General features: G+C 41.3%; 2 protein-coding genes across 2 annotated transcripts in view; one reads left to right on the top strand and one right to left on the bottom strand.

Annotated features, from left to right (window-relative positions):
- Positions 1–8,686, bottom strand: part of LOC126262204 (golgin subfamily A member 2-like) — a 129,414-nt gene extending 120,728 nt beyond the window's left edge. The window contains exons 1-2 of the mRNA XM_049958624.1: positions 8,357–8,686; positions 8,056–8,214 (exon numbers count right to left, since the gene is read on the bottom strand). Coding sequence (XP_049814581.1) covers positions 8,056–8,214; positions 8,357–8,404 — 207 coding nt within the window. The 5' untranslated portion in view covers positions 8,405–8,686. The remainder of the gene's footprint in view (positions 1–8,055; positions 8,215–8,356) is intronic.
- Positions 8,687–8,731: 45 nt separating this feature from the next.
- Positions 8,732–18,312, top strand: part of LOC126262205 (N-terminal Xaa-Pro-Lys N-methyltransferase 1) — an 84,219-nt gene continuing 74,638 nt past the window's right edge. The window contains exon 1 of the mRNA XM_049958625.1: positions 8,732–8,895. Within this exon, the coding sequence (XP_049814582.1) occupies positions 8,894–8,895 (2 nt within the window). The 5' untranslated portion in view covers positions 8,732–8,893. The remainder of the gene's footprint in view (positions 8,896–18,312) is intronic.

Here is an 18,312-nt window from a genome sequence, read left to right as displayed (position 1 = left end):
AAAATTGCACCCAGACAGACCTACAGTGAAACCCCTACTTTATGTTTTTGCACAGTTCAAACTTAAAAAACCCAAAATTGAGAAAAATACTCAATCAAGGAAAATGTTAAAACCTCACAATACACTACTGGCCATTAAAATTGCTACACCCAGAAGAAATGCAGATGATAAACGGGTATTCATTGGACAAATATATTATACTAGAACTGACATGTGATTACATTTTCACACAATTGAGGTGCATAGATCCTGAGAAATCACTACCCAGAACAACCACCTCTGGCCGTAATAACGGCATTGATACGCCTGGGCATTGAGTCAAACAGAGCTTGGATGGTGTGCACAGGTACAGCTGCCCATGCAGCTTCAACACAATACCACCGTTCATCAAAAATAGTGACTGGCATATTGTGACGAGCCAGTTGATCGGCCACCATTGACCAGACGTTTTCAATTGGTGAGAGATCTGGAGAACGTGCTGGCCAGGGCAGCAGACAAACATTTTCTTTATCCAGAAAGGCCCGTACAGGACCTGCAACATGCAGTTGTGCATTATCCTGCTGAAATGTAGGATTTTGCAGGGATCGAATGAAGGGTAGAGCCACAGGTTGTAACACATCTGAAATGTAATGTCCACTGTTCAAAGGGCCGTCAATGCGAACAAGAGGTGACCGAGACGTGTACCCAATGGTACCCAATACCATCACGCCGGGTGATACGCCAGTATGGCGATGACGAATACACGCTTCCAATGTGCGTTCACCGTGATGTTGCCAAACACGGATGCAATCATCATGATGCTGTAAACAGAGCCTCAATTCATCCGAAAAAATGACGTTTTCCCATCTGTGCACCCAGATTCGTCATTGAGTACACCATTGCAAGTGCTCTTGACTGTGATGCAGCGTCAAGGGTAACCGCAGCCATGGTCTCCGAGCTGATAGTCCATGCTGCTGCAAACGTCGTCAAACTGTTCGCGCAGATGGTTGTTGTCTTGCAAACATCCCCATCTGTTGACTCAGGGATCGAGACGTGGCTGCAGATCTGTTACAGCCATGCGGATAAGATGCCTGTCATCTCGACTGCTAGCGATACGAGGTCGTTGGGATCCAGTACAGCATTCCGTATTACCCTCCTGAACCCACAGATTCCATATTCTGCTAACAGTCATTGGATCTCGATTGACGCGAGCAGCAATGTCGCGATACGATAAACCGCAATTGCGATAGGCTACAATCCGACCTTTATCAAAGTCGGAAACGTGATGGTACGCATTTCTCCTCCTTACACGAGGCATCACAACAACGTTTCACCAGGCAACGACGGTCAACTGCTGTTTGTGTACGAGAGATTGGTTGGAAACTTTCCTCATGTCAGCACGTTGTAGGTGTCGCCACCGGTGCCAACCTTGTGTGAATGCTCTGAAAAGCTAATCATTTGCATATCACAGCATCTTCTTCCTGTCGGTTAAATTTCATGTCTGCAGCATGTCATCTTTGTGGTGTAGCAATTTTAATGGCCATTAGTGTATGAGCAAAAACAAGCAATTGCCATATACGATTAAAACTCACAATCCTCTCCAATACTTTGTATAAAATCTATCTAAGTGAAGGAAATCAAATGTACAACACAACGTTTATACAATAATATGTGGTAATGGGTTTCATCAGTTCTGAAAAAGTCGAAGATGTGTAACAGTAAATAAAAACTCATAAAAAAATTGAAATTTTTATCTGGGTACAAGGTAATTGAGCTGTTTTCTGACATGGTACGACCATAAATTACACGTTCAAACCAAGAGTTTTTGAAAGATCGACCATTGTGCTTACACCCCCCCCCCCCAAAAAAAGCAAAAAATTGGTGAACATACTGGATTAAACCAAAAACATCACAGCAGCTAAGTAGTTAATTCATAAGCATAAATGCAGATATCTGCTTAATCACATATTTTGTCACCATTGCTGTTACTATTTAATGCTTTTCGTATGAGCCGCACTTTCATGTGCTCACCACCATTAAAGTGTTATTTTAGGCTTGATGAGAGAAATAGACACTTGAAAAAATGCGTTTACTTCTCAAGCTGATATTACAAGCTTATTAGAAATTGGCTCAGTGAATTTCTGTACACTGTGTAAAATGTAAATTTGAAAGAAAGCTCAGGTGCTACAGTTTTGTTTCATGCCCTCTGCCACTGCTGCCAATCTTTATTATCTACAGTGCATTGTGTGTGTGTGTGTGTGTGTGTGTGTGTGTGTGTGTGTGGTGAAAAGTACGAGGGCAGTTCAATAAGTAATGCAACACATTTTTCTTCTCGGCCAATTTTGGTTGAAAAAACCGGAAATTTCTTGTGGAATATTTTCAAACATTCCCGCTTCGTCTCGTATAGTTTCATTGACTTCCGACAGGTGGCAGCCCTGTACGGAGCTGTTAAAATGGCGTCTGTAACGGATGTGCGTTGCAAACAATGGGCAGTGATCGAGTTTCTTTTGGCGGAAAATCAGGGCATCTCAGATATTCATAGGCGCTTGCAGAATGTCTACGGTGATCTGGCAGTGGACAAAAGCACGGTGAGTCGTTGGGCAAAGCGTGTGTCATCATCGCCGCAAGGTCAAGCAAGACTGTCTGATCTCCCGCGTGCGGGCCGGCCGTGCACAGCTGTGACTCCTGCAATGGCGGAGCGTGCGAACACACAAGTTCGAGATGATCGACGGATCACCATCAAACAACTCAGTGCTCAACTTGACATCTCTGTTGGTAGTGCTGTCACAATTGTTCACCAGTTGGGATATTCAAAGGTTTGTTCCCGCTGGGTCCCTCGTTGTCTAACCGAACACCATAAAGAGCAAAGGAGAACCATCTGTGCGGAATTGCTTGCTCGTCATGTGGCTGAGGGTGACAATTTCTTGTCAAAGATTGTTACAGGCGATGAAACATGGGTTCATCACTTCGAACCTGAAAGAAAACGGCAATCAATGGAGTGGCGCCACACCCACTCCCCTACCAAGAACAAGTTTAAGCCATACCCTCAGCCGGTAAAGTCATGGTTACAGTCTTCTGGGACGCTGAAGGGGTTATTCTGTTCGATGTCCTTCCCCATGGTCAAACGATCAACTCTGAAGTGTATTGTGCTACTCTTCAGAAATTGAAGAAACGACTTCAGCGTGTTCGTAGGCACAAAAATCAGAACGAACTTCTCCTTCTTCATGACAACGCAAGACCTCACACAAGTTTTCGCACCCAAGAGGAGCTCACAAAACTTCGGTGGACTGTTCTTCCTCATGCACCCTACAGCCCCGATCTCGCACCGTCGGATTTCCATATGTTTGGCCCAATGAAGGACGCTATCCGTAGGACGCACTACGCGGATGATGAAGAAGTTATTGATGCAGTACGACGTTGGCTCCGACATCGACCAGTGGAATGGTACCGTGCAGGCATACAGGCCCTCATTTCAAGGTGGCGTAAGGCCGTAGCATTGAATGGAGATTACGTTGAAATATAGTGTTGTGTAGCTAAAAGATTGGGGAATAACCTGGTGTATTTCAATGCTGAATAAAACAACCCCTGTTTAAAAAAAAAAAAATGTGCTGCATTACTTATTGAATTGCACTCGTATATACACGAGTAGTGTATACAGTAGTTGTAACTATATGTCAGATTGGAACATGAAAGTCTTTAAAATGTGCTATCACAAAACCCTTGTTCTATTTCCATGTGACATCTGTCATAGCACATCATCTGCATGGAAAGTATATTTTCAGCACTTCACAAAATGCTTTTACCCCTACCTGCACTCTAGTCACTGAGGGGTCACTCCCCCTCTCGACAAATCCAGTAGATGAGCTCATTTTACATGTGTTCATGTGGTGTAATAGCTGCGCTGGCTATTACGTCACTTAACACATCGCCAGCCAATAAGAGTTCACTAGCTGGAAATGGGCAACGATTGCTCAATTATGACCAAGAATATTCTTCGAGACTCAGTGTTTGAATATAAAAAGTTGACGATTGGTATTGTTGTTGGATACAGTACATTGGAAAAACATGCAAAAATATGAGGCCGAGTTATAAGTGCCATAAGAAAAGGGGGTGGCTGGGCTCCATCGTCACATACTGGCTTCGCTCAGGACACTTCGTGTTGACTGTCTTGTTTTCCCATTACCTCTGCAACCTAGCAGTAGCTGTATCACAATTTTGCGTGAAACTATTAATACTTATTTCATTCACCTTTTCAGTGGTGTGAGGATTAAATTGGGTAATTCACCTGGATGGTCCATTGTAAATGAAAATTTGAAAACAGAGTTAAGCTTTCAGTTTTCGCTTTGCTACTCTCAATTTCAGTTTCTGTCTCATTCACTGGGAATTGGACACAACTGTTGGTGACACTAACAGCCTTTACAAACAACCACAATTTCTTTGGGTTTTGTGAAGTATCATCTGACAATATTCTGCTATGGTAGTCATCGAAGACATCACACATTGTTCTCTTGACAACCAAACACATTTCATTCAGCAACTCTCTATTTACAGCCCTACCCTTTGTTCTAAACTTATTATAGGCTACAGTAATCTCTGTTTATTTAGAAGTTTCTTTACAGTGACTCTATACCATGAAGGTTCCCTCCCATTATGAACTGTTCTACAGGGTACATATTTACATGCTCCTTCCGTGTGCTGGAAGTTTCAATCCTCCTTGATTTCCCAAAAGTGATTGGCTCAGTACCACACCTATGTTTATTATTAAAAGTACTATCATATGGGGTATTAGATGAATTTTGGGACTACACTGAGGATTTATTGGTAGGGAAGACAGAGTACATTATTTTGAATGGAGAGTCATCAACAGATGAAGTAACATCAAGGGGTCGATGGAAGCGTCCGATCCCACCTGTCTGCTTTGACCCGTGACGTGAGGCTGTTGTGCTGTGTGACGTCATGACGGCGCGAAGTTTAGTTTGTGAGTGGCGTGTTTGTGGGTTTCGTCGTTGGTGCTCTCTGGTGGTGTGTTTACGTGTTATGTGTTGTGTGTTAGGTGAAGTTTTTGGTTTAGTTTGCGTTTGTGGCATGATTATAGGTGGCATATTGTTGCAGTCCGTGGTTCTCTCTGGTGGTGTGTTTATGGGTAGTGTGTTATGTGGTGTATGGGGTTCACTTGCGTGTTAGCATTGCACGTGTGTGGTATCGGTGGTGACTGTGCTTTCAGCGGAATATTTTTCAGTGAGTTAACGATTTTGGTTTTGTTATGTCGACATTGCTGTAGTTTTTTTTCTGTTCATCGTGTGTGAATTTTGGTAAATTGCTTTGTTTATGTCTTTGATAGGTACGGTTATGACTGACAAGATCAGCAGTTTTTGGTTGACAGCGATGACGGAGGACAGTGCATTGTCTCTAATAAAATTTCTTCAGGTATTCGGCCTGCTGGCTGAAGTCGTGAAGTGTTCAGTGTATAGTGAAGAAATGAGGCTTACTAAAGTTCTGGCGTCTCTGACCAGGGACGGCTATATGTGGAGATGTCGTAAGGATAACAGGTCAAGGGAAGTGTTTGATTGCAATTTTGATTTTCTAGGATTTTTTTTTTTTTTTTGTTTTGTTTTGTGGTAGGATTAAGTGTGGTGGTGGTGAAACTTTTGAGATTTATAGTGTGGTATCGGTAGCTGCTGTTGACCTATATAGGTCAAGGGAAGTGTTTGATTCCAATTTTGATTTTCTAGGTGTGTTTTTTTGCGCTAAGATTAAGTGCAGTTGTGGTGAAATTTTTGAGATTTATAGTGTAGTCGGTTGTTTCTGTTGACCTATATAGGTCAAGAGAAGTGATTGATTCCAGCGTATTTTGTGTGTAGTGGAATTTGGGAAGGTTGTGAGGTCTTTTTATTTTAGTGTTTTTTGTCATTTGATGTAGTGGCATGTGTTTATATTTAGTTTGTCCCCACCCAAAAACCCCAATTTCCCACGCTTGTCCCGTTAGTTTGATTAGGTTTTTTGTGGAAGGTGTGTGTGTTGGTTTTTCGATGTATTTTCATGTTTGTTGTCATGTTTACGTAATGATGTCATAGGCGTCATATTGGAGTCGTCGTGGATGGTCATTTCCGCCATATTTGTGACATCATGGGTCAAAGCAGATGGGTGGAATCGGACGCTTCCATGTTTCCATGTCTAGTGTATCCACAGGGAAGTGTGTTAGGCCCATTGCTGTTCACATTGTATGTTAATGACGTTACACACAATATTAGTAATATCCTCAGACTTTTTGCAAATGGCATATTTACCTACTATGTAGTCTGAATGAAGCTGCACAAATACTCAGTCAGACCATGACAATATTTCAAGATTTGACACTTGCTTTAAATGCTCAGATACGTAAAACTGGGTACTTTACAGAATGAATGAAAAAAAAAAAAAAGAAAACATACTATCCTATGAACATAATATCAATGAGTCACCGTTGGAATCGGTAAACAAACACCTAAGTTGAACACTTAGTAGGGACGTGTTAAATGGAATGATCACATACGCTCAATCATTGGTAATTGGTAAAGCCGGTGGTAGACTTCGATTTATTGGTAGATTATTAGGGAAATACAACCCATCTACAAAGGAGATTGCTTGAACAGATCACTTGTGTAACCAATCTTGAACATTGTTGAAGTGTATAGGATACTTCCAATGAGGATTAGCCAGGGATATTGAACATTTACACAGAAGGGCAGCAGAATGGTCACAGGGTTGTTTAACCTGTGAGACATGACATGTAACAGATGTTGAAAGAACTGAACAGGTAGACTCTTTAACGTACATAGAATCTTTTGCGAAGTCTGCTACCAGGTTTTCAAGAACCAGCTATAAATGATGATTCTAGGAATATACGATAACCCCCTTCATATCACTCTCCTAGGGATTGCGAGGACATAATTAGATTAATTACAGCACACATAGGCATTTAACAATAATTCTTCCTGTACTCTATATGTTAACTGGACAGGAAAAAGCCCCAGGTAATAACTTGTACAGTGAGACATACTCTCTGCAATGCACTTCATAGTGGTTCACAGAGTCTAGATGTAGATGTAGGAGAGTGTCACAGAGATGCTGAGCAAACTGAACTGGCAGAATCTTGAAGACAGACACCTACAAGTTTCAAGAACTGGCTTTAAATGCTGATTCTGGGAATGAACTGAAAAATTCTACATATTGGTCCTGTAGGGATCATGAGAGCAGGTTTGGATTAATTACCGTGTACACAGAGAAGATTCTTACTGCACGCCATATTTGAATGGAGTGGGAAGAAGCTCTAATAACTTATACACTGGGAAATAGGTCTACCTTCCACCATGCACTTCACAGTAGCTTGCACACTGGGTGCAGAGATAGATCAAAAACCAATAACATATTATAAGTGTTTTATAATGTTACTGTCACAGTGAGTGGAAGAAGTTTCAGGAGAATAGCCTTCAATGTGGATTTGTAATGGTGCAATTGCCATTAGCAGTCTTCAACATTAGTATGTGGTGGCTGAAAATGTATGTTGAAGAGTGCTAAACATTTGTTCTGAATAACAGTAACAGGTCTGTTCACAATAAAGTTTCTGTACTAAAAGAAACCCTAGTAACATGGTACAATGGGAAGCAGCCCCTGCCACAAACTTCACACTGATTTGCAGAGTATGAACGCAGATGTAGACTAATACAATTACAAAACCATACACAGTGACTAAAAGAAAAGCTCACACATAAGAACCTTCATGGTCTGAAATGAAGGGTAGCTGATGAAATCCACATTTAATGGCTTATGTGTAAAAGTGCGATGTGACAACACATGCAAAATTTGTATTCAGCAACAGGTAACTAAATTACAATAAACGATTTTTAGTAACATCATTTTGGAGGATAAACTAGAAACCAAATCCACTTTTCTTACTATGGCATTGAAACCCCTTACAAGTTTTAGGAACGGTAGCAGACCGATTCGTATTCTCATTCATTAACACTTCGCACCAAGTAAGTCCAAGCGTTAAGTCAGTGGAAAAAAATGCCCACGCTTTACACCGTGGTTACGAACCTCTTGCTGGACCGGAGACGGCCCGGAGTCGAATACAAAACTCTTTTTCGTGGTTTTCTTCGCAGCATCATTAGAAAAATGTTTCGTTGTTTCTCTTCTCGGAGCGGATCTTGTACCGCTCAGTGTTGTGTCTTTTTCTTTTCTCTGGTATTCCTTCAGCTGTTCGAACGGAAATATATATTAATTAATCGCCAAGGAACATATCTGACGTGTCACAACAATTGGGAAACGGTTGCACTAAAAAAAGATATGACGTTCGAAATTACCCTTGAACAAACGTCAGATTGTTTGAACACATTACCTTCCTCCGCGCTAGCGCTAATTTCTCCGCCTTACTCCTATCTGACATCCTCAATGTTTGATGTTTCCAATTTCAAAGCTGTCCAACCAAACTATCGCCAGAAGATATGATTATCTTCGTCCAGCTGACACTGAAACACTACATCTTTATATCTGCAACTACATAAAATGTATCGTCAACTACTTTTAGCTGCTCATCACAATTTCCAACGTAGAATAATTTGACCCGTAGAATGAAATTCTTTCTTTCGTCTGTTTTTCCTCGTGACGTGGGCAGAAATCGCGAACTGTAGCTTCCACGTAGCATTGTTATTAATGTCAAGAGACCAAAGTGAAAGTCACTTGTTTATAAGCCAAAGACATGATAGATGAATTGTTTGTGTTTAGGCTATACATCTGTGACTTGTGTACAGTTAAGCTACGGAAAGCAATGTGTTGTGATAATTGTTTAATTTAATTAAATATAGATCTATAACACTCGTATATTTTCTTTTGCGTATTCTCGATGTAGTTAGTGCCAATTACAAAGAAGAAGAAAATGTGAGTAATAGTAATATCATACTTATTTGCTTGCCGCAAATGCTAATTAATCGGCCGAAAATATAATCTCCTTTGTTTACCATTTACAAATGTAATATTGTTTGACGCTGCATGATATAACAATATTGTTTGACGCCGCATGATGTATGATGTTTAGGTACTTTACGCTTCTACTCCTTATGTAGTAATGGGAATAGCTCCATATGTGCTTGAAGCCGGTAGTTAACCTGGTTGGAATAAGATCGTGTCGAATAGTAAACAAGTTTAAAATAAGTAATAGATTACAATTCTTGTTGTGTTTCACAAGATGGAAGATCCCATAAACAAAAAGATATAGGTGCGTTAGATGCACGAAGGCAAGAGTTTGATATTGGACCCCTCTGAGATCTTCGTTGTAGACACAGACTGATATTTAGCGTAACTCGAGGACTAATATATCGAAGAGTGACACTTGAAATCGGTTGATTCATATAAATACCTGAATGTAACAATTTGTAGGGATGTGAAATGGAATGATAACTTTGTCTTGGTCGTAAGTAAAGCAAGTGGCAGACTGCATTTCATTGGTAGAATACTAGTGATATACAACGAGTCTACAAAGGATATTGCATACAAAACACTTGCGCAACACAGCCTAGAATATTGCTTGAGGGTGTGGAACCTGTACTGAATAGGACTAGCAGGAGATGTTGGATGTCACAGAGAAGTGCAGAACAAATGGTCATAGGTTTGTTTGAATTGTGCGAGAGTGTCATGAAGGTGCTGAAATATTTGAACTAGCAGATATTTTTAGGTAGATGCAAACTATCCCACGAAAGCCTACTTAGAAAGTTACTAGAACTAACTGTAAGTGATGGATCCAAAAGGAATCAGGAAAACAGGATGCACAGAAGCTTTTAAACAATCATGCTTCCAACGCTTCACATGTGAATTGAATGGGAGGAATACCCAAATGACTGGTACAATGGAAAGTATCATCTGCTGTGCATTTCACATTGGTGTAGATGCAGAAATATCATTGTTTCCATTTGAACAATTCTCAGTACAGTTTGGAAAACTTTTGTTACCAGTAACGTTGTCAATGTTTGACAAATATTAGTTTTTGGAAATGTTATGCTAAGGAAGGAAATGAAGGTTTTATCTCCCATTGACAGTGAGCACAAGCTCGGATTACGTAAGGATGGGGAGAGAAATAAGCCATGTGTCATTTTCAGATGATCATCCCGGTATTTGCCTTAAGCTACACTCCTGGAAATGGAAAAAAGAACACATTGACACCGGTGTGTCAGACCCACCATACTTGCTCCGGACACTGCGAGAGGGCTGTACAAGCAATGATCACACGCACGGCACAGCGGACACACCAGGAACCGCGGTGTTGGCCGTCGAATGGCGCTAGCTGCGCAGCATTTGTGCACCGCCGCCGTCAGTGTCAGCCAGTTTGCCGTGGCATACGGAGCTCCATCGCAGTCTTTAACACTGGTAGCATGCCGCGACAGCGTGGACGTGAACCGTATGTGCAGTTGACAGACTTTGAGCGAGGGCGTATAGTGGGCATGCGGGAGGCCGGGTGAACGTACCGCCGAATCGCTCAACACGTGGGGCGTGAGGTCTCCACAGTACATCGATGTTGTCGCCAGTGGTCGGCGGAAGGTGCACGTGCCCGTCGACCTGGGACCGGACTGCAGCGACGCACGGATGCACGCCAAGACCGTAGGATCCTACGCAGTGCCGTAGGGGACCGCACCGCCACTTCCCAGCAAATTAGGGACACTGTTGCTCCTGGGGTATCGGCGAGGACCATTCGCAACCGTCTCCATGAAGCTGGGCTACGGTCCCGCACACCGTTAGGCCGTCTTCCGCTCACACCCCAACATCGTGCAGCCCGCCTCCAGTGGTGTCGCGACAGGTGTGAATGGAGGGACGAATGGAGACGTGTCATCTTCAGCGATGAGAGTCGCTTCTGCCTTGGTGCCAATGATGGTCGTATGCGTGTTTGGCGCTGTGCAGGTGAGCGCCACAATCAGGACTGCATACGACCGAGGCACACAGGGCCAACACCCGGCATCATGGTGTGGGGAGCGATCTCCTACACTGGCCGTACACCACTGGTGATCGTCGAGGGGACACTGAATAGTGCACGGTACATCCAAACCGTCATCGAACCCATCGTTCTACCATTCCTAGACCGGCAAGGGAACTTGCTGTTCCAAGATGACAATGCACGTCCGCATGTATCCCGTGCCACCCAACGTGCTCTAGAAGGTGTAAGTCAACTACCCTGGCCAGCAAGATCTCCGGATCTGTCCCCCATTGAGCATGTTTGGGACTGGATGAAGCGTCGTCTCACGCGGTCTGCACGTCCAGCACGAACGCTGGTCCAACTGAGGCGCCAGGTGGAAATGGCATGGCAAGCCGTTCCACAGGACTACATCCAGCATCTCTACGATCGTCTCCATGGGAGAATAGCAGCCTGCATTGCTGCGAAAGGTGGATATGCACTGTACTAGTGCCGACATTGTGCATGCTCTGTTGCCTGTGCTATGTGCCTGTGGTTCTGTCAGTGTGATCATGTGATGTATCTGACCCCAGGAATGTGTCAATAAAGTTTCCCCTTCCTGGGACAATGAATTCACGGTGTTCTTATTTCAATTTCCAGGAGTGTATTAGAAACAATGGAAAACCTAAATCTGGATAGGCTCTTACTCCTTTACAGAAGGCCATTGCTATATGTATGTTAAGCCATTAAAAACCAGTAAGTCTATCTGGATGGTTGTTTGTGTTTAGGCCTTGGGATATGAACCTAACTTATCCTGACTGTGTGTCTGATATATATTTGCAAGTTCAAAAACAATAGGCCTAAATATAAATTTCTCAATGAATGCTTTCAAATCCTCGCACTGTGATCAATATATGTCTGGTGGGCTACACAACGTTGCTTCCCCGTGTATGAAAATTTCTACCCAATTTGGAACTAAATTCCACAGAGTATTTTGTAACATGTGATAAATCCTGAGATTATACTTAATGTAACTATAAAATATACCCCTCCTTTTCCAGTGTTATGTAGCAGTTACTTATAGGGTCATAATTTCTTAAAATCATAAACCGTCATCTGATTTGTTATCAGCCTGTGTTCAAAAACTACTAGTGTGATTGCTTTATATTCAGCCATGGTTGTGGCCAAAGTGCTAGTTTTAACAGGTTCAGCCACCCTAGCCTTGTGAAGGCAATTAATTTCCCACTTAACTGCCATGCATGAAGAGACTGGAATGGGCTGCCTCTGGCAGAAGCTCTAGATCCAAATAAATATGAGCCTGGAAATCTGTGGCACACCTGAGGCCAGGTTTCAATACAAATGCAAAAGCATCAAGAAGGTCGCCACGATCCTGGAAGGGAAAAGTAGCAGAGATGAGCTGAACCTTGTCATTAACGCAGAATTCAAGCAACGAGAAGGCATTCAGGCCAAGATTGTTTCCAGCTGAGTGGTTATTGACAACAAACAAATTTATCAGTCTTGTGACCTTTTTGTAGGTGTTGTGTGGGTGAATTGACCCCAAAGGGGACTGGACCTATCACCATTTGCTACCAACATACAGGTGGGTGGCATCAGTTCTGGGGAACCAAGATGAGCATACTTTTGGAGGTTCACTACAGAAATGGTTGCTCACATGTCCATGTGGAGACAGTCATCTTTGTTCACAATAGTAAAGTTGGTAAATAACTTGTTAGCAAAAGGATCACCCTGGGGAACAACTGCCTGAAGTTCACGCTCTGCCCCTTAATACACGCATGGAGTAGGTTCAGCTGCCATTGACGGTTTGTGGTAGACAGTTTAGAGATGCTTGTAGGTGCACTGTGCCCAGCAATCACAACAATCCGTGTACATGTTGTGTTTTGAAGCAATATCATCATGATGGAAGACCACTTTGCTCACATGATGGTGTGTGACTGGTTGTTCAGAGACCATCAACAAATCAGAAATCAATGAATCATGACACTGCCTTCTGGGAAATGTTTTATGAGTATTCCTGCCTTCCCCCCCCCCTCCCCCCCGATGCAGTGCAGCATCTGGACAGCTGCTACTTGTAGTCAAGTCAAGAGACGTTCATTTGTCACCTGCTTAATTTGAAAGTGTTTGCACTTTGCAGAATATTGTCCAGGGAGGAGTTGTCCAGCTTGAGAGCTGCTGTACGTACTTCTGGATTGGAAGCCAGTTGGACCACTATCTCTCGAATTAAAGGGTGTTTACATGAGGTTTTGCATGCTTGGTTTTCCACAAGTGAATTCAGTTCAGTGAATCAGTCCTTGTAAATAGGTCACCCAGGAGTGATACAACTGACCAAGTTGCTTGTGATAGTGATGAAATTTGAGTCGCAATGCGACCACATGGAATTGTTCCGAATAATAGTTTGCAAGCAAAATACACATATCCTTGAATGTGAGTGCAGTAGGAAATGAACCATTTTCTACAGCAAGAAAAACATCTCTGGGGAAACCCAAGAAAGATCAGAGATCTGAAAGGCAGTAAGCCACTTTAAGTGCATGTCACAATCCTCCTTGGCAGCATTAAAAGGTGGATACATGGGTGGGTGACACAGTGACACTCTACCTGGGAAACAAATACTGTGGGTGCCCTCATTCCACTTTCAAAAGTGGAATTTCTTGATGAAGCAACTCAATTTGCAGCTGTTGGTATTGTTGCTGTTGTGGAAATTGCTCTTGGAACTGCTGCTGCAAGAGTTTCATGAGCTTTGTGTCCATAGGGCTCTGCTAACCTTTGACCTAGTCACCAGTTATTGTGACCAGAATTTGACAAGGTCAGGAATGGCTCAAAGTACACACAGAGGCTGGCTGACTTGTTGGTTGCCTCCAGTGGATCACCGAGTGTGAACAGAGGACAACAGTGAAGAGTGAACAGTTGAAGATGGTGTGAAAAACAAAGAAGTGCAGCAAGTAATCCAAAAGGAGTGACCAAGATTAGCAAAGTGGAAAAACAAGAACAGTAATGTGTGACAGCTAGCAATATGAGTGCAGTCAAATACACCACTGAAGGCAGAGCCTTGGTGCAGCAAGTTTTGCAGTGTGACCTTGAGAACTAATTGCGCATCAGGATGGGTGTAGCCCTACAGCACGAGGACAGCGCAGCTCTACAAGCACTTGCAGATGTAGCAGTGCCACCTAGCGGTCAAATTTGAGTTCCATACCCTCCAGTGCACTTTCAAAATTGCCAGAGGAACCATTCCAGTATTTACCTGAAGTGATTTATGGAAACAAAAAGAAAGTCTATGTCAGCATAGCCGGAGAAGGCGGACTCCATCATCCTCAATATGAGGTCAGTGTCTCAAAAGCCGCAATGCCTACTTCAGTTGGTACCTATTATACAATGTTCTTTGATTTGCACACAGTTTCCTTCAGATAACTTATGATATAAAGCATAATTTTGCTCTTTATCGCTGTACATGCTAGGAACACCTGCTGATGACTTCTGGGCCATGAAGGTGCTGCTATGCTTTCTGCCCTAACTCCAGTCTGTTCAGGAATTAACTCTAGGGCCACAAACACTGATAGGGTCACAAACACTGAATTACACGTGCCATGTATGACTTCCTGCACTTCCCTCTGTCCACCTGAAACACTGAGTCAGTTCCCCCTATGATGAGTGAGACATTTAACTCAGGCGAATAACAAGACATTACTATGATGCACTTTACATCATGAGACGTGTCTTTCTTCTAAAAGCAATAAACTAGAATCATGCATTAAAATGCGACAGTGTGTCGTAGTTATCTTCTTTCATCTTTAATTACTAGTCTAAGTCCTCCAAGTAATCTATAATTGTGTGGTATGCATTGCTTATGAAGAATCTTTTAGCTGCCTTTTTAAACAGAAGTAATATTTTTCATCTGCTTAGAAAATGCTATTTCAAATTTTCTGTTCCTCGATAAATGTAAGTCCAGACTGTCTCTTGCTCCATGATTGTGTATATAGCCATTAGAGAAGTAGTTAGTAATGTTTTCCCTGATATGCCAACAGGCTGTACTCAGTTTTTTAAATAATTGTCTGCAGTGAGGCTACTGATTCTATAGTTATTTTTTTATGACCCTTTTCTGCAGTTTAATAATGTCCATGTTTCGTCCCTTTGATACCCAGGACATAGGAATAGTATGTCATCACAACGCATTAGCTCGGTCAAACTAATGTCAGGGCACTAAGAGCATAACATGGTGATGACATTCTTTTTGTCAGTATCTTTGTGTGTTCATCTCATGTTAACTGACAATTGGTAGTCAACCATTACATGATGTATAGATTTATCGTCTATGCTTAATGTGGCAGGGTTGTTTTCCATTTTTATGTTCAATGTTAGTCTACTTCATACTGCTCAATCTGAAACACCCTTAAGGGTTTCATCTGCTTTCTCTCCGTCCGTCTCCTCCTCCCCCTGTCTGTGTCCATCCCCTCCTTCCCCCCCTCTCTCCATCTCCTCCCCCCTTCTCTTTCCATGTTATCATCTCCACCCCAACTGATGGCCGGTGGCTACCCACAGTATTTCTTTCCAGGTTGTAAGTAAAATGTTTACCAAATTTGGTTGAAACTGTTGCAGGGGTTTAGGATGAGCTTTTCCCAGTGGCTTTGTGTGCATACAAAAATGTCAAGAATATTTCACTTATATTTAACGTAATTTACAAGTATTTTTACACATATTTCACCTGTATCTTTAGTGGATTTAGCCTGTAGTTTTATTTTCACCCATATCAATATTTATTATGTCATATCTCCTGAACTATGTGTCATACATGATGTATTTTGTAGTTACATTCAGCAGTATATGCGGATACTTTCTGCCAAATGTGTTGTGAGTGGAGTTACTAGTAAAGAAATAATAAATTAAAGCATCATACATGATGTGGCAGTTTTACATGCATAGAAGTGTTTATGATGTATCTCCTGAACTATGTGCCAAATGATGATATAATTTTGCTGGTACATTCAGTGGTATATGTGAATATTGTCTGCAAAATGAGTCACAAATACAGTTAGTAGTAAAGAAGTAATGAATTAATATGGTTTGCTTCATGTGTCAGTTTTGCTGCATGAACAGCAAAAATGTGGTAAGCAATGAACTTTTTTCTTTTTGTCATTTTGTGAGGGTTGTCAGTGAGAAAGAGTTTGAAATTATGTGTAAATTTTTTGCAAATCATGGGAATATTGAAGAATGGGATACAATCTGTCGGCTTTGAACAATGATGTCACAAGTTACCACAGACGGTGCTTATCAAAGACATAGACGAATGTTGATAAACAATGGAATGTAGCACAGAGAAAACAGATCTTCGATATATACGACGTATATCCATATTTCGAACGTAATGTTTCATATAACGTTTTTTTCACAGTAGAAAGTCCTATTATCCTATTCTTCTGTTGATCTGTACAGGTCTATTGAAAGATGGGATACTAATGCTAGTGAAAGCAAGGAAAAAGTAACATACATAACATTGGCATGGAATACCTCAGTTGTCATATATAGGTTGTATGCTGTAATTCAGTTGATCTATATACGTCAAGTGAAGTTCAGGATACAAATTTTACTTATGTCAGTTTTTCCACCTTCACTGCTAGTAGTTTCAACTGAAGAACAGGATACTAGTACTAGCGAATGCGATAAACACCAGCAAACATAAAATTTGTATTCTGTACTTCAGTTGACCTGTATAGGATACTAGTATTAGCAAAGGCAAAAAATGAAACAAATGTAAAATTTGTATCCTATGCATAAGAATAAGATACCAGTACCAGCAAAGGCGAAAGAAGGCAAGAAGTGTAAAATTTGTATCATCTACTGCAGACCTACTTAGGTCAACTACAGAATAGAATACTGCTACTAGTTAAGGCAAAAGAAGCAACAAACATAAAATTTGTGTTCTGTACTTTAGTTAGCTGATTTATATAGGTCAGCTGAAGAATAGGGTACAACCTTGCTTTCACTAGTACTAGTATCCTATTCTTCAATTGACCTACATACTACAGGATACAAATCAATTGCAGAGGAAACAGCAAGTGGAACGACTCACTATGAGACAAAGGTATAATTCCAAATTTATACATGAATGATTTCCAAGTACCAAAAGCAACAAAAAGCATACACAATATATATCTCTTAATAACACATTCATTTATTTTTATTTACAATTATAATGCTTCACCACAGAAGATAACTGAGTTACTATCTATGGCTCAAAAATAAACAAACTAATATCTATGACTAAAATACGATGTCAGTGTTCAGAGCCAACAAGTTGTGTCCCATACCTCAGTTGACCCCAAGTCAACTATGGTGTTCCGTGCCAATGTTATGTATGTAACTTTTTTTCGTGCTTTCACTAGCACTAGTATCCCATCCTTCAGTAGACCTGTACAGATCAACAGAAGAATAGGATACCCCAGTCTTCATTCATTCAGTACTCTCAAATACTGGATGAATGAAGTATGGGCGTCATGGGCTACACTTCTGTTTTACCCCCACCTCCACCCCCTTGATAGGTAGGTATATATAAAGTAGCTTATGTATTAATTCGCAGTATAAGCTATCTTCATTCCAAATTTCACCCAAATGCATCAAGCCATTTTAGCATAAACGAGTAGCAAACATATTAAGGCACAGAACAAGCAACACATGCGCGCGCACGCACACACACACACACACACACACACACACACACACACAAACAATTCTTTTGTGTTAATGATATAGATTGTTTTACTAAAAAGTTATCATCAGCCGATGTGTGGACTATCTCTACCTCTTACACCCTGTTTTGCAGGTAAGACAGGAACCATTCTTTCACTTTTCATCATACACATAGTGCTTTCAACGTGTTTAGTAGCATTTTATGGTTACCAGTGTCAAAAGCATTGAACAAGTCTGAGAATTTGTCTGTAACACAGTCATCTTTGTCAAGAGCTCTCTTTGTGAACCTTGTAATGGCTGATATTGTACTTCTCCCACTTCGGAAACCAAACTGTTCTTCATTAAAAATCTTGTATTTATTCATGTAATTCATTAGTCTATCTTTCTTGATTGACTCAGTTATTTATGAGGATGAAGAACACAGCAATGAAAATAGCTTGTAGTTTTCAGTACTTTGCGAATTCTTTGATTTATGTGTTATTATACTTGAGTCTGCCTTTTCCAGATTTATGTTTTATGACATCCAATACTACTTTGATTTTATTTTTTGCATTACATATTATTTTGTAATTGAATGGTTTCTTTGCTTCAAGCAGTACTCTCCTGTATTTTTTATACCTGTGATAATAATCTAGGAACTGTAGATTAGTTTAGAGAATTGTAAAGAACTGACAGATTTAAGTGTCTGGTAGGACTTTCTAATACTGACCGTTATCCATTCA

This window comes from Schistocerca nitens, chromosome 6, assembly GCF_023898315.1.
Source record: "Schistocerca nitens isolate TAMUIC-IGC-003100 chromosome 6, iqSchNite1.1, whole genome shotgun sequence".
Taxonomy (NCBI): domain Eukaryota; kingdom Metazoa; phylum Arthropoda; class Insecta; order Orthoptera; family Acrididae; genus Schistocerca; species Schistocerca nitens.
This window is presented reverse-complemented; position numbering and strand designations above follow the sequence as displayed.